The following is a 17,442-nucleotide window of genomic DNA, read 5'->3' on the forward strand; positions in this document are numbered from 1 at the left end:
CATGATCCCTTCCGTGACAGAGGTTAGAAGATCTGAGAGACTTGCATCACGTGAGGTTATCTGACAGCCTCTCGGTTTTCACTTTGCATTGTTGTTGTTCGTATGTCCACACCTCTTGTTTCAGGTATAGCTTGTGGCATTACTGTTCCTATATTTAGTCTGGATTCGCACTTCTTACCATGCGTTGATATTATTATCGACATGGAGGTGGAAGAGCTGGTGTGTTGTCCTCTTCTGAGTTCCTGCTCATCCATTTTCTATTGAAGATAAGTGTTCTCCCCTTTGTATATTGCTTTCCTCTTTTGCTCGTTGTTTCCTAGGCCTCAGGGAGACGCTGGTTCGTTCATCTGGGAAGGAACCAGTGGTCTCAGACCCTGTCACTACGCCTAGGGATTTTCAGGGTTTCTAGGGCATAGGTATCCAGTGTATGAATATTCCCATCTTCAGGGTCTATTCATTCTGACAGGGCTAGGTTTAGGGTTTCCTAGGTGGTGACCTTTTCCTTTCCTAGTTTCGGGTCATTTTCCTTCTGTTGTCACTCTAGTGTTCCTCCCCCTTCATTGTGACACGTAGATGACATGCAGGTAGACAACTTGAAGTAAAACAAAGGGGTTTTCCCAGACTTATGTGATCGTAGGCGTTCGACACCCGGAACTCTCACCGATCAGCTGTATGAGCTCGCCAGAGCTCGCAATAGTCTTCTCTTAGCTCAACAAGCACAGCACCGTACATAGTATATCAGCTGTGGTTGGTATCGCAGCTCAGCCCCATTCACTTTAATGGGGCTCAGCTGCGCCTAGGCTAAACTGCGAGTACTGGTGCCTCCTCAAAAGCTGATTGGTGGGGGTCCCGGGTGTTTGACCCCCATCGATCAGACACTGATCTATCCAAAGGACAGCTCATCAGTATAAAAGTCGCAGAAAAAAAACTTTAAAAGGGGTGTCTGAGTTATTTTTTTATTATTTGTATGTTTTCTAACTAGGCAAATGTAAGGACTTTACAATTCAATAACTTTATCTCCAGTTGCTGCTTTCTCAGATTTCATTGAGGGTCACATGACCTGTGATGTCACCTTCTCTCCCTGCTCTGATGTTTTGTGCACAAGCCTGAGAGAACAGATCTGTGTCTGTACACGAGATGTCACTGTGCTGGCCACGCCCCCCTGCACTGCCGGCTGCTGCTTATTGCTCTCTCCCTGTATTCTTAAGGAAAAACATTAACCCCTTCAGCTGCACAGACTCAGGGCTGAAGGCTTTACTGAGTAGCTGCAGGCAGTGAGGAGACAAATGCTGGGCACAGGAGCTAACAGAGGAGTTCTGCAGAGTATTGCACAAGAACAGGTAGGGGGAGATCCTGTGTGTATCAGAAGTGTCATTGTACAGCTGGGACGTTTAGTCCTACAAATACAACATGCTGCTGAGTCTCCCAGCAAGCAGAATTGCATTCACTCCCTTTTTTGCCTAAAATTTGCTTAACTTAGTTATATATTGCTGCCCATCAGATTTACAGTGCTATATTTTTTTTCATAACTCGGATAACCCTTTTAAGGGGCTATAGTGCTTGCACAGGCCACTTCTATGGGTATCATGAAATCCACATAAAAAGACATATGAAACCTTAAAGGGGTTGTCCAGGAATTAAAGAAATATAAATACTTAAATATTACTTTATTATAAATATATTCCTAAATACTTTTCATTACTTATAATGGCTCATTTTGTCTAGGGAGCAATGATTAGTAGAAATAAAATGGCCGCCATCCTATTAGTACACACAGAACCTGTCCTAATCACACAGGAGGACAAGTTACTTCAGGACACTGAGGTAAAGAGCTGCCTCATCCTCCTCTCCTACTTGTCAGGGATTATGATCTTGAATACAGATGATAGGATCTTCAGCTGAATCTCTGTAGGAATGGAGTTCATGAGGTGATAAGAATTACAGAGAGGACTGGCAGGACAGACTGTGGTAATGTGGGGTTGTGGTAATGGAGACTGCATACAAGAGCTGCTGCTCATTATCCACATCCCCACCTCCTCTCTGTACTTCATGTCTCCTCATGATCTTTACCTCAGTGTTGTGAAGTCACTTGTCCTCCTGTATGATTGGGACAGGTTTTGTGTGTACTAGGACAGCAGCCATTTTGTTTCTCCTAATGATTGCTCCCCAGACAAAACGAGCCATTATAACTAATTAAAGCCAGTTGGGAATATATTTATAATAAAGTAATATTTAAGTAATTTACTTTTCATGAATCCTCCATATCGGCATACCATGAGAGATGACCCGCCTCCAACCAGGTAGGGACAGAAATTATAAAACAGACCCTCCTCCAGCATATCTTCAGTGTCTTCTGCACCGACAGCCTAGAGAATCTATTCTTCCAAGTCCTATATAATATATATTTTTTTTTTTTTTTGCACAGACACACACATACCTAATACCTACTTTTTATATATATTTTTTTATTTTCTTTTGGGGGGGGGGGGGTGAAATCCCTGCCGTCATGGGGGATTCATGAAAAGGAAATTACCGGTAAGTAATATGTTTTTTTCCTTTCATCCTCCATGACGGCATACCATGAGATATATCAGCTCAATATTATCCTAGGGAGGGATGATGGTTTCTAAAACTCTCCTACCGAAGGAAAGCTCCTGCTTTGACCGTGTAGCTACCCTATAATGTTTTATAAAGGTGTGAGGGTTGGACCCTGTTGCTGCCCTACAGATCTGTTTTATTGAAACATTAGCCTTTTCTGCCCATTAAGTGGAAATCGATCTTGTAGAGTGGGCTTTGAAATTTTTGGGTGGAGAAGCCCCCATAGAGTTGTAAGTTTATAGTATTGCCGACTTAATCCATCTGACTATGGAGTCTTTTGTGGCTCTATGGCCTTTAAATGGAACTGTACAAACAAATAGCCTGATTTTCTGAAATCCTTTGTGGCCTCCAAGTAAACTGAGATGGCTCTGCACACATCAAGTTTGTGAAATTTTTCTTCACCTTCAGTTTTTGGATTGGGACAAAAGGAAGGAACCACAATCTCCTCCTGTCTATGAAAATTTGTAACCACTTTAGGTAGGAAGGAAGCATCCAACCTAAACACCATTCTGTCTGGAAATATCATGAGAAACGGCTCCACTATCTTTAGTGCCTGGATCTCACATATCCTGCGAGCTGATAAGACCTTTAGTGTGATATATTTTAAGGACACATCTGACAATGGTTCAAAGGGTGCCATCGTTAACGCTGAAAGGACCAGATTAGGATCCCAAGGAGAGACATAAGGTCTAGTAAAATGTTTCAATCTATCTGCTCCTTTCAAAAACCTGACGATCCAAGGGTGGTCTGTGATTTTAATATCAAAGACTGAGCTCAGTGCTGATACATGCACCCTTAAAGTATTAGGACGTAACCCTTTATCAAAACCAGATTGTAAGAATCCTAATACCGTCTGAATGGAAAAAATCTGGCATGAATTTTTAGATTGAGAATACCAAGCACAAAATGTTGACCAGAACCTGGAATAACTCTTTGAGGTCACCACCTTCCTGCTAGCTGCCATTGTATTTATTATATCATCTGAAAGACCCTTGGCTTTTAAAGTTAACCTTTCAGATTCCAGGCAGCCAGTTATAGTTTTTCTACCCGGAGGTGACAGATTGGACCTTGGACTAGTAGGTTCTTTGTCCAGGGAAGAATCCATGGACTCTCTAATGACAGAATTTTCAACAGAGGGAACCATGATTTTTTTTGGGCCATAGTGGGGCTATCAGTATTACATGAGCACTTTGTCTGATCTCCTCAATACTCTGGGAATTAACGCTAGGGGAGGAAACGCATACGCTAGGAGGAAATCCCACTTTTGTGCTAGCGCATCCACCCCTAGGTTTACATTGAACGGATTTAAAGAGAAGAACTTCTCGAGTTTTGTATTTTGTGCTGTGGCAAAAAGGTATACTTGCGGAATCCCCCACATTGAGGTTATTTGTGTAAAGACCTGCTTCTCCAGACTCCATTCTGTGGATTTTAGAGGAACCCGATTTAAGAAGTCCGCTTTTACATTTAAAGATCCCTTGAGATGTACTGCTGATAGGGATTTACATGATTTTCTGCCCACGAGAAAATTTTCTCCGCCAATTGGCCCTGACTCTCACTCCTTGTTCCTCCCTGATGATTTAGGTAGGCTACTACCGTTGTATTGTCGGATCTTATTTGAATATCCTTCCCCATTATCTCCTGAGACAGAGTTTTAAATGCTTCCCAAACTGCCCAGAGTTCACTCTGGTTTGAAGATTAACTCATCTGATCCATGGACCACTGTCCTTGGCGGGTATAGAGGGAGCAGTAAGCTCCCCGCCCCCACAGACTTGCGTCTATTTGAAGTATGGAGTCTAGACATACACCTAAAAAAATTGTCTTTGTGAAGGGGAGAGTTTTGACATGTTTTTGATATATTTAACTCTATATCTTTCTCTGAGTTCCCTACCACAAGAAGGTCGTCTAAGTAGGGTATTATTAAGATATTTCTTCTTCTTAAATGTGCCATGACCTCTGTCATCACCTTCGTGAACACTCTCAGCGCAGTGGTGATCCCGAAGGAAAGCACCTGAAATTGAAAAGGACACAACCTTTTTCCCCAGAAATACTGCAAACCGGGCTTCTTTGCATATTGGTACATTGTAATATGCGTCTCTTAGATCTATGGATGCTAAGAAATCACCTTTTTTCAATAAGTTTATGGTTGACCGTAGTGTTTCCATCTTGAACCTTTCGTATTTTATGAATTTGTTAAATTTTTTTAGATTTAGGATCAACCGGAACTTCCCACTGGGTTTTCTAACCAAAAACACTGTTGAGTAGTATCCCTTCTCTTGTTGAGAATAGGGTACTGGAATAATGGCTCTTTGAGAGAGAAGATTCCGGACACCGTCCTCGATAGATTCCTGAAGGAGGGATGTCTTTTGGATGGGTGTTACCCTGAAAAAATTCTGGGGGAATAAAACGGAATGAAATATCTAGACCTTCTGCTATGATGTTCAGCCCCCATGTATTTTGGGTGATATTTTCCCAGTTTTCTAGAAAAAATTGTAGCCTTCCCCCCACTTGAATCTTGGCGTCATTGTTTAGAAGCTTCCGTATTTTTGGGGGTGAACATGAAACCTCTGTTCCTTCCCATATTTGGATTTTTCCCTTTTGACCACTGTCCTCCTCTATCTGTTCTTTTAGACTGAAATGGACCCCTTTTCTTTGCCTTAGAAAACTGAAATTTTCTTGCTTGTTTCTTTTGGAAAGGATTTTTTTGAATCCGCTGCTTTCTCTAATATAGTTTCCAAATCCTGCCCGAACATCAAACTGCCATGAAAGGGAAAATTACATAATTTTATTTTAGATGCAACATCCCCCGTCCAGGATTTTAACCATAGGGCCCTCCTTGCTACTACCGATAGACTAGAAGTTTTGGCGGCTATCCTAACTGACTCCGCTGTTGCATTAGATAAGAAGTCTACCGCTTTTAATAAAAGGGGAAAGGAATTCTCTATGGTATCGTAAGGTCTCCCTTCCTTAAGTAGGACTTCTAACTGCTGTAACCACTTTTTTAGAAACCGTGAACTGAAGTTGCAGCTAAATTAGGTTTAAATATGGCCGTAGCAGCTTCCCAGACTTTTTTTTAGCGTGGAATCTACTTTCTTGTCCATAGGATCTTTTATATGATCCCATATTTTCAAAGGGAAGAGAATTGGATCCCTTAACTAATTTTGAAAGGGAAACATCGACTTTAGGGCAAGAGGTTAACAGAGTTTCATCCTCATTATTAAAGGGAAATCTACGCGTCATGGTTCTGGAAATAAAAAATTTCCAATCAGATTTCCATTCTCTTTTAGGCCTCATGCACACGACCGTTATGTGCATCCGTGGCCGTTGTGCCGTTTTCCATTTTTTTTCGCGGACCCATTGACTTTCAATGGGTCCATGGAAAAAAAAAAAACAGAAAATGCACCGTTTGGCAGCCGCATCCGTGATCCGTGTTCCTGGCCGTGAAAAAAATATGACCTGTCCTATTTTTTTCACGGCCAACGGTTCACGGACCCATTCAAGTCAAAACACGAATGCACACAAGATTGTCATCCGCGTCCGTGACCCGTGTCAGTTTTTTACTATCATTTCAATGGCAAACTTGACTTAGATTTTTTTCTTTCATTTTTCATGTCCGTGGATCCTCCAAAAAAATCAAGGAAGACCCACGGACCTACGGACCCCGTTTTTGCGGTCGTGTGCATGAGACCTTAATCATTTCTAACATATTTTTATGTACTGGTAAGACCCGTACATAAAAATGCATTTTCCTGTGCTCAAGACCCCCGTACATTTCGTCTTGAACTGACCTATTAATTTTTTCATCGGACAGATCCATAGTCGTCCTAATTGCTTTTATCAACTCGTTTGTATCTTCTGAAGAGAATAGAAAGCTTCTAAATTCTGTGTCGGAGCCTGAAGAATCAATGGAATCATCATTGTCTGAGTCTGAATCCTGATCTGGATTTTAGGAAAAAGATTTGTAACTTTTACCCCGCGACTTAGTTTTATGTATTGTCGGGTTAGGGTTAGATGTGGACTGTTCCGCAAAAGCTGACCGCATCTCCTCTCTAATCACATCCTTTAGTTCATCTCTAATGGATGGAACTAAATGTCTGGCCATGTTAGCCATGCAAGCTTTACATAGTTTTTTGGACAGTTTTGTCAAACAACTCACACACTTTTTAGTATTAAGAGAGGATTTTGTTTTTTTAACCCCATCTTTTTCACTCTACAGGCACACAGGAGAGAGAGGAGAGAGAGAGGAGAGAGAGGAGACAGAGAGAGAAAAAAAGAGAAACACACACAATAAGGGAGGAAGACATTAGTAAGGGAGTATAATTCCATAGTCCCCCCCACTCCCCCGGATGTGACTTACTGCAGCTGCACCCCCAGAAGTCTCCATCTGTCCTGTCGCTATATCCGATATATTGTTGCTCTGCATCCCTCTTTTTAAAACTCTCCTTACCTGCAGACCTCAGATCAGTGGACAACCTCCGTCTTGATCTGCCGCGCCAAATTAAGCTCCGCCCCCTTACGGCATCACGCAAACCGGAAGTCCCTGTGGAACGCATCGGCACTTCCTGTGACGTCATCAATAAGCACCAGAGGTTTGATGAGGAGCGTCTTTCTGAGACCAGAGGAACTAAGTAAGTGTCCGGTCAGCACATGGCCCCTCCAAGCCGGCGCAAGCAAGGAGGTAAGGAGCAGGATATTTACTTCCACTTTCCAGCACCAATACAACTCCAATATAGAAGGTTGGTGCTGCCTGCCCCCTCATGTGCAATAAGGCATCCTCGACTTTTCCCCACCTCTGCCTGCCTACAAGTGGACCCACAGCAAATGCCATGAGTGTTAACCCACCTCCCACCTGGGGAGACAGGAAGACACTGAGGATATGCTGGAGGAGGGTCTATTTTATACTTCCTATCCCTACCTGGTTGGAGGCAGGTCATCTCTCATGGTATGCCGTCATGGAGGATGAAAAGGAAAAGAAGACAATGCCGGCAGCGTGAACAAGTAGATAAGGTGAGTTAATTTTTATTTATTTTTTAACCCCTCAAGCAACATTTTAGTAAGCATTCTGTATTAAGAATGCTATTATTTTCCTTTATAACCATGTTATAAGGGAAAATACAGTAAATTGACTTTTATCAATTTACTAACATCATCTCCTAGCAACCATGCATGAAAATTTTCATGCATCTCCAAGGCTCCAGATGGCGACCAAAACGGTCGCCAATGCACCTTAAAATTAGCAGATGGCGACAATACTTTTTAGTCTTGTGGCCATTTGAGACTGGACCGCCGCACTGCTGCGCAGCCTAGTATCAGTTAACCCCTTCAGGACACAGCCATATTTCACCTTAACCCCTTAAGGACACAGGGCGTACAGGTACGCCCTTGTGCCCTGGTACTTAAGGACACAGGGCGTACATGTACGCCCTGTGCATTTTCGATCACTGCCGTGCGGCTGGCAGTGATCGGAACCCGGTGCCTGCTCAAATCATTGAGCAGGCACCTAGGCTAAATGCGCGGGGGGGTCCCGTGACCCCCCCATGTCGGCGATCGCGGCAAACCGCAGGTCAATTCAGACCTGCGGTTTGCTGCGATTTCTGCAGTTTCTGATCCCCGCGGTCCCTGACCGCGGGGATCAGAAACTTTAGGATTAAAAATTGTTTCCTGTATCCCTCCCCCCTGCACCCCTGAGCTGTTCGAGCACGGTGGGAGGTGCAGGGGGAGGGTTGCGGGCGGTGCGGGAGGTGCGGTAGGCGGGATCGCGATCCCCCGCCCGCCTCCCATTGCGTAATCGTTGGCGTCTAGTGGGTATACCAGGGTGCCAGCACATTGCTGGCACCCTGGTATAAACGGCTGACATCGGTGATGCGATGTCAGCCGTTTAACCCTTTCCATACAGCGGTCCGTACGGACCGCTGTATGGAAAAGGTTAACAGTAAGAGGGAGCTCCCTCCCTCTCCGATCGGGGGGCTGCTGTGCCTTTGCAGTCCCCCGAATGGAGAGGGAGAGAGCTTCCAGGCAGCCCCCCAAGCCCCGTCCTTACCCTTCCCCGTCTGCGCAGTTCTGGCCACTACTGAGCAGACGGGGAAGGTTCCCATGGCAACAGGACGCCTTCTCAGGCGTCCTGCTGTCCATGGTTCTGAACAGATCTGTGCTGAAAGCATAGATCTGTTCAGACAAAAGTGTAAGTAAAATACAGTACAGTACAATATATATTGTACTGTACTGTATTATGCAGACATCAGACACACTGGATCTTCAAGAACCAAGTGGGTCTGGGTCAAAAAAAAAGTGAAAAAAGTGAAAAATAAAGTAAAAATCAAAAAACACATTTATCACTGATTAAAAATGAAAAAAATAAAATTCCCTACACATGTTTGGTATCGCCGCGTCCGTAACGACCTGATCTATAAAACGGTAATGTTACTTTACCCGAACGGTGAACGCCATAAAAATAAAAAATTAAAAACTATGATGAAATTGGAATTTTGCCCACCTTACTTCCCAAAAAAGGTAATAAAAGTGATCAAAAAAGTCGCATCTACGCCAAAATTGTAACAATCAAACCGTTATCTCATCCCGCAAAAATCATACCCTACCCAAGATAATCGCCCAAAAACTGAAAAAGTTATGGCTCTTAGACTATGGAAACACTAAAACATGATTTCTTTTGTTTCAAAAATGAAATCATTGTGTAAAACTTACATAAATAAAAAAAAAGTATACATATTAGGTATCGCCGCGTCCGTATTGACCGGCTCTATAAAAATATCACATGACCTAACCCCTCAGATGACCACCGTAAAAAAATAAAAATAAAAACGGTGTAAAAAAAGCCATTTTTTGTCATCTTCCGTCACAAAAAGTGTAATAGCAAGCAATCAAAAAGTCATGTGCACCCCAAAATAGTGCCAATCAAACCGTCATCTCATCCCACAAAAAATGAGACCCTACATAAGATAATCGCCCAAAAATTTAAAAAACTATGGCTCTTAGACTATGGAGACACTAAAACATTTTTTTTGTTTTAAAAATGAAATTATTGTGTAAAACGTACATAAATAAAAAAAAATTGTATACATATTGGGTATCACCGCGTCCGTGACAACCTGCTCTATAAAATTACCACAAGATCTAACCTGTCAGATGAATGGTGTAAATAACAAAAAAAAAACGGTGCCAAAAAAGCAATTTCTTGTTACCTTGCCGCACAAAAAGTGTAATATAGAGCAACCAAAAATCATATGTACCCTAAACTTGTACCAACAAAACTGCCACCCTATCCCGTAGTTTCTAAAATGGGGTCACTTTTTTGGCGTTTCTACTCTAGGGGTGCATCAGGGGGCTTCAAATGGGACATGGTGTCAAAAAAACCAGTCCAGCAAAATCTGCCTTCCAAAAACCGTATGGCATTCCTTTCCTTCTGCGCCCTGCCGTGTGACCGTACAGCGGTTTACGACCACATATGGGGTGTTTCTGTAAACGACAGAATCGGGGCCATAAATAACGAGTTTTGTTTGGCTGTTAACCCTTGCTTTGTAACTGGAAAAAAAATATTAAAATGGAAAATCTGCCAAAAAAGTGAAATTTTGAAATTGTATCTCTATTTTCCATTAAATCTTGTGCAACACCTAAAGGGTTAACAAAGTTTGTAAAATCAGTTTTGTATACCTTGAGGGGTGTAGTTTCTTAGATGGGGTCACTTTTATGGAGTTTCTACTCTAGGGGTGCATCAGGGGGGCTTCAAATGGGACATGGTGTCAAAAAAACTGTCCAGCAAAACATGCCTTCCAAAAACCAAACGGCGCACCTTTCACTCTACGCCCCGCTGTGTGGCCGTACAGTAGTTTACGGCCACATATGGCGTGTTTCTGTAAACGGCAGAGTCAGGGCAATAAAGATACAGTCTTGTTTGGCTGTTAACCCTTGCTTTGTTAGTGGGAAAAAATGGGTTAAAATGGAAAATTAGGCAAAAAAATGAAATTCTCAAATTTCATCCCCATTTGCCAATAACTCTTGTGCAACACCTAAAGGGTTAACAAAGTTTGTAAAATCAGTTTTGAATACCTTGAGGGGTGTAGTTTCTTAGATGGGGTCACTTTTATGGAGTTTCTACTCTAGGGGTGCATCAGGGGGCTTCAAATGGGACATGGTGTCAAAAAACCAGTCCAGCAAAACCTGCCTTCCAAAAACCAAACGGCGCACCTTTCACTCTACGCCCCGCTGTGTGGCCGTACAGTAGTTTACGGCCACATATGGGGTGTTTCTGTAAACGGCAGAGTCAGGGCAATAAAGATACAGTCTTGTTTGGCTGTTAACCCTTGCTTTGTTAGTGGAAAAAATTGGTTAAAATGGAAAATTAGGCAATAAAATGAAATTCTCAAATTTCATCCCCATTTGCCAATAACTCTTGTGCAACACCTAAAAGGTTAACAAAGTTTGTAAAATCAGTTTTGAATACCTTGAGGGGTGTAGTTTATAGAATGGGGTCATTTTTGGGTGGTTTCTATTATGTAAGCCTCGCAAAGTGACTTCAGAGCTGTAGTGGTCCCTAAAAATTGGGTTTTTGTAAATTTCTGAAAAATTTCAAGATTTGCTTCTAAACTTCTAAGCCTTGTAACATCCCCAAAAAATAAAATATCATTCCCAAAATAATTCAAACATGAAGTAGACATATGGGGAATGTAAAGTCATCACAATTTTTAAGGGTATTACTATGTATTACAGAAGTAGAGAAACTGAAACTTTGAAATTTGCAAATTTTTCCCAATTTTTGGTAAATTTGACATTTTTTTATGCAAAAAAAAAATATTTTTTTTAACTTTATTTTACCAGTGTCATGAAGTACAATATGTGACGAAAAAACAAATCTCAGAATGGCCTGGATAAGTCAAAGCGTTTTAAAGTTATCATCACTTAAAGTGACACTGGTCAGAGTTTCAAAAAATGGCCTGGTCCTAAGGTGTAAAAAGGCTGTGTCCCTAAGGGGTTAAGGACCAGGCCATTTTTTGCAAATCTGACCAATGTCACTTTATGTGGTGATAACTTTAAAACGCTTTGACTTATCCAGGCCGTTCTGAGATTGTTTTATCGTCACATATTGTACTTCATGACACTGGTAAAATGGAGTCAAAAAAATTATATATAAAAAAAATACCCACTTTACCAAAAATTTTGAAAAAGTTTCAATTTCTCTACTTCTATAATACATAGTAATACCTCTAAAAATAGTTATTACTTTACATTCCTCATATGTCTGCTTCATGTTTGGATCATTCTGGGAATGACATTTTATTTTTTGGGGGACGTTACAAGGCTTAGAAATTTAGAAGCAAATCTTGACATTTTTTTAGAAATTTTCCAAAACCCACTTTTTAAGGACCAGTTCTGGTCTGAAGTCACTTTGTGAGGCCTACATAATTGAAACAACCCAAAAATGACCCAATTTTGGAAGCTACACCCCTCAAGGTCTTCAAAACTGATTTTATAAACTTTGTTAACCCTTTAGGTGGTCCACGAGAACTGAAGGAAAATGGGAATGAAATTTCAAAATTTCACTTTTTTTTTTGCAGATTTTAAATTTTGATCCATTTTTTCCTGTAACACACCAAAGGTTAACAGCCAAACAAAACTCAAAATCTATTACCCTGATTCTGGAGTTTACAGAAACACCCCATGTGTGCTCAAAAACTGATGTATCGGCACACAGCAGGCTTCAGAGTGGAAAGAGCACCATATGGCTTTTGGAGAGCGGATTTTGCAGGATTGGCTTTTTGGAGCTATGTCGCATATGAAGACACCCTGAAGTACCCCTACAATGGAAACCCCCAAAAAGTGACCCCATTTTAGAACCTAGACCCATCAAGGAGTATTTCAAGGTGTGTAGTGAGCACTTTGACCCATCAGGCGTTTCACAGAAATAGGAAACACTTGGCTCTGAAAATGAAAAATACATTTTTTTCCAGAAAAAGTTGCTTTACACCCACATTTTTCACAATTTTCCACTGAATATGGCAACACCCAATATGTGCTCAAAAACTGATGTATGGGCGTAAGGCAGGGTTCAGAAGGGAAGGAGTGCCATATTGTTTTTGGAGGACAGATGTTGCTGGAATGTTTCATTTAGGCTCTATTCACACGTCCGCAAGTGTTTTGCGGATCCACATAACACGGACATCGTCGATGTGCGCTCCGCAATTTGCGGACTGCACATCGCCGGCACTATATAGAAAATGCCTTTTCATGTCCACAATTGCGGACAAGAATAGGATATGTTCTATTTTTTCCGGGAACGAGATTGTGGACCCAGAAGTGCGGATCCGCAATTGTCTGTCCCCATTGAAATTAATGGGTCCGCATTTCCGTTCCGCAAAATGTGGAACAGAATTGCGGACGTGGGAATGGAGCATTTTCTATATAGTGCCGGCGATGTGCGGTCCGCAAATTGCAGAACGCACATCGCCGATGTCCGTGTTTTGCGGATCTGTGGACGTGTGAATGGAGCCTTAAATAGATCCTGAGGTACTCCTACAGTGGAAACCCTCAATAAGTGACCACATTTTGGAAACTACTCATCTAGAGGTATAGTGAGTTTTTAGTTTCCTTATAATTTTTACAGTAAATTTAGTTGGAATAATTTAGAGAAGGTGGACTAAGATGTTTTCTAAAATATAAATTCTCATTGGGCACTAGGAAAGGATAAAAAGGATTTCATGAAAGTATAAAATTATACATCAAAAGTAGTATGGTAAATTTTGAAGCATCTTTTCATACAAAGGCCAGGTTTTGATGGACATGTTTCACATTGATAGCTGGTTTCCCTTCTTATACCATTTTTGTAACACAACGTTTTAGTGGCTTTCTCTTTTTAGCAGTGGGAGAAATTTCACTGGGGAAGCGCTGTCCTGGCACTAGCCTTGTTGCCACACATGTAGAAGTGGTACTGGGGCCTGCCTCCTCCCGGTCCCCATATATGAGGGCCTTTATTACATTTTCTTGAAATTCAAGAAAAATTCCCTTTTGGCCAGCATTTCTGTAAAGCACAAATGCATTATATAATGCAACCTGTGTAAGATGCACCACAAGTTTTTTATACCATAGCCTGGATTTTTGCATGGCACTGTAGGGTTTGAGTACCTGGTCTGACAGGTCTACACCACCCATAAATTTATTATATTCTTGAATACACACTGGTTTAGGGGTTTCAGTGCCAGTACCTCTAACAGGTACAAGGGTGCAGATGTCGCAATGTATTGTGGTTAACATAAGTACATCTCTTTTGTCTTTATATTTAACGCACAATATATTTTCGTTACAAAGTGCTCTAGAGAGTCTTTTTATCATTCAAACGCAAATACACTTGGAGGATTCATGAAAAGGAAATTAACGCAAGTAATTCATTTTTCCCTTTCATCCTCCACGACAGCATTACCATGAGATATATCAGAAAAGTAATTTAGGGTGGGAATAGAAGTGGAGAGGGGTCAGGGTCAGGATGGGTGGGGAATAGAAGTTTGTTGAAATACCAGCAAATGAAAGCTCTATTAGTGAGAAGAAAAGGAGGTAAAATTCATTTGGGTGGTAAGTTGTATGACTGAGCAATAAACGATGAAAGTAGTGTAGTGCAGAATTGTAAAAAGTGGTCTGGTCATTAAGGGGGTTTAAGGGAACCTGTCACCGGGATTTTGTGTATAGAGCTGAGGACATGGGTTGCTAGATGGCCACTAGCACATCCGCAATATCCAGTCCCCATAGCTCTGTGTGCTTTTATTGTGTAAAAAAAACGATTTGATACATATGCAAATTAACCTGAGATGAGTCCTATACGTGAGATGAGTCAGGGACAGGACTCATCTCAGGGTAATTTGCATATGTATCAAATCGTTTTTTTTACACAATAAAAGCACACAGAGCTATGGGGACTGGATATTGCGGATGTGCTAGTGGCCATCTAGCAACCCATGTCCTCAGCTCTATACACAAAATCCCGGTGACAGGTTCCCTTTAAGCTAGGGGAGCTGAGGTGGTTAAAGGGTTTCTACCACTTCGGTGTCACATATTTAGCTGTCAGACACTAGCGATCCGCTAGTGTCTGCTCTGCCCAACCATCCTAATATAATTGCTTTTGGGGCAGCCGTTTTGCTAAAAAAAGAACTTTTATTAATATGCTAATGAGCCTCTAGGTGCTATGGGGGCGTCATTAGCACCTAGAGGCTCCGTCTACCTTCAGAAACTGCCGCCGCCCAGCGCGTCCCTCCAGCCCGCCCATCTCCTCCTGAATGCGATCCTCCTTGTGAGCGCCTGTATTCGGCGCATGTGCAGTGAATGTCTGACAGCTTCCCTGCTCAGACATCTCCACTGCGCCTGTTCCTCGGAGCACTATGGCATCATCGCGCAGGCGCAGTGGAGATGTCTGAGCAAGGAAGCGGTCAGACATTCACTGCGAATGCGCAGAATACATACGCTCACAAGGAGGATCGCATTCAGGAGGAGATGGGCGAGCTGGAGGGACGCGCTCGGCGGCGGCAGTTTCTGAAGGTAGACGGAGCCTCTAGGTGCTAATGACGCCCCCATAGCACCTAGAGGCTCATTAGCATATTAATGAAAGTTCTTTTTTTTAGCAAAACGGCTGCCCCAAAAGCAATTATATTAGGATGGTTGGGCAGAGCAGACACTAGCGGATCGCTAGCGTCTGACAGCTAAATATGTGACACCGAAGTGGTAGAAACCCTTTAAGGCTCCTTTCACACCTGCGTTCAGGTGTCCGCTCGTGAGCTCCGTTTGAAGGGGCTCACAAGCGGCCCTGAACGCAGCCGTCTGGCCCTAATGCATTCTCAGTGGAGGCGGATCCACTGAGAATGCATCCGTCTGCCAGCGCTCAGCCTCCGCTCAGTGAGCGGACACCCGAACGCTGCAAGCAGCGTTCGGGTGTCCGCCTGGCCGTGCGGAGGCGAGCGGATCCGTTCCGACTTATAATGGAAGTCAATGGGGACGGATCCGCTTGAAGATGACACCATATGGCTCAATCTTCAAGCGGATCCGTCCCCCATTGACTTTCAATGTAAAGTCTGAACGGATCCGCTCAGGCTACTTTCACACTCACAATTTTTCTAAGTTATAATGCAGACGGATCCGTTCTGAACGGAGCCACCGTCTGCATTAATATGATCGGATCCGTTCAGAACGGATCCGCTCGAACGCCAGTGTGAAAGTAGCCTAAGCAGTTAATAAATGACCCCCATTGTCTTTAATGTGTGCATTAACACATCAGTGATTGTTCAGTAGACCGTAGGTCAAAGGTGGTACATTATAGCCAGTGAAAATCATGGACACAACAAGGATCCTATCCGAGTTTGGTTCATGGTTTTCACCGATTTTTCAGAGCATCTCCTAGAAACACTAATTTTCAGCTAAGCAGTGTTCATGGGATACGGATGAAACACAGAGGGCAAATAACGGACACAAAGACCAAACACGGATTCTTCACAGACATCTGCATGGATGAACCACTAACCATCTTGTCACGGATGCTCGTCTGACCATAATGCATAGCATCATAATGACGTATTATGCTGTAAATTCTCGCCAGACCGCGGATCTACTATACTGTATTCATGGACTCCCGTAAAGGCAGTACAGTAAAGCCACGGTCAGGGAGGAGCTCACTGCATCATAAATCATTATAAGGCCTCCTGCACACGAACGTGTGCTGCCCGTTGCCGTATTGTGTACTGCATTTGCGGATCCGCAATACACGGGCCGGGAGCTGTTCTGTGGGCATTCCACAACACGTATGTGGACCTATTCACTTCAATGGGTCCGCAAATCTGGAGATGCGGAATGGTGTGGAACGGAAGCCTACGGAAGCACTACGGAGTGATTCCGTGGGGTTTCGTCCCATACTTCCCTTCCTCAAAAAGATAGAACATGTCCTATCTTTTTGCGGAACGGGCGGATCGCGGACCCATTAAAGTGAATGGGTCCACGATCCGCTGCGGCTGCCCCACGGTCGGTGTTCGTGCATTGCGGCCACGGGGAGCACACGTTCATGTGCAGCAGGCCTAATGCTGTAAGTTCAGGTCAGATATGCTTGGGAAATGTTTCTGTGCTCCTCTGACCCACATTCACAGCATCATTATGATTCACAGCAGATACAAGGCTACGTTCACAACTGTGGTGAATTTTCCATTTTTCTGTTCCGGTGAAAGAACTCAAAATAAAAAAAAAAGTGGTGGGTCATATATTGTATTTTTCTGGAACCGTCACACATATATGAACCTAGCCCCAAAGTAGCATCTCATAACAGCTATGGAAGTGACTGCCCTGATCCTATGTGACTTGTACAGGACCTGGAAGTACTACATGGGCTACATTACACTGTACAGGTACTCACAGTAATAAGCCACCACCGGGTCCCGCTTGTCATGCTCCTGAGCTGTCCTCAGGTGATGCTGCAGGGACTTGAACTGGGGAGGTATCGGGGGCAGCTGAGCGGCCATTTCTCTGCACCTATAGGCACTGGGCAGCTGACAGGAGGAAGACACTCAGTGAGCACACAGCTGTTCTTCCGCTTCCGCCCATGTGGGAGGGCGCTGTGTGACGGCGCGGGAAGGCGGGCGGTATTTGCCGCTGACAGAAGTTTCTCTCAGATGAGGAAGCCATAGGATGGGAATAACTCGTTCCTATTTCTGTCAGCAGCCTCCGGGCTCAGTATGGTGGGACAGCATAATTGTTTCCTTGTACAATGTGGCGGGTTTACAGCGTCTGGTTTTGTGATACTTTATCAGAAAGCTGTGTGACGCCCCCATCGCTTTTTACCTCAGGAACTACTTACTGTACAATGTTCCTTTG

At 43.1% G+C, this 17,442-nt stretch overlaps 1 protein-coding gene across 1 annotated transcript in view; it reads right to left on the reverse strand.

The window, feature by feature from the left end:
* VTA1 (vesicle trafficking 1) overlaps positions 1 to 17,173 on the reverse strand; it is a 249,869-nt gene extending 232,696 nt beyond the window's left edge. The window contains exon 1 of the mRNA XM_044289753.1: positions 16,985 to 17,173. Coding sequence (XP_044145688.1) covers positions 16,985 to 17,090 — 106 coding nt within the window. The 5' untranslated portion in view covers positions 17,091 to 17,173. The remainder of the gene's footprint in view (positions 1 to 16,984) is intronic.
* Positions 17,174 to 17,442: the final 269 nt, after the last annotated feature.

Source organism: Bufo gargarizans, chromosome 4 (genome assembly GCF_014858855.1).
Source record: "Bufo gargarizans isolate SCDJY-AF-19 chromosome 4, ASM1485885v1, whole genome shotgun sequence".
NCBI classification, from domain to species: domain Eukaryota; kingdom Metazoa; phylum Chordata; class Amphibia; order Anura; family Bufonidae; genus Bufo; species Bufo gargarizans.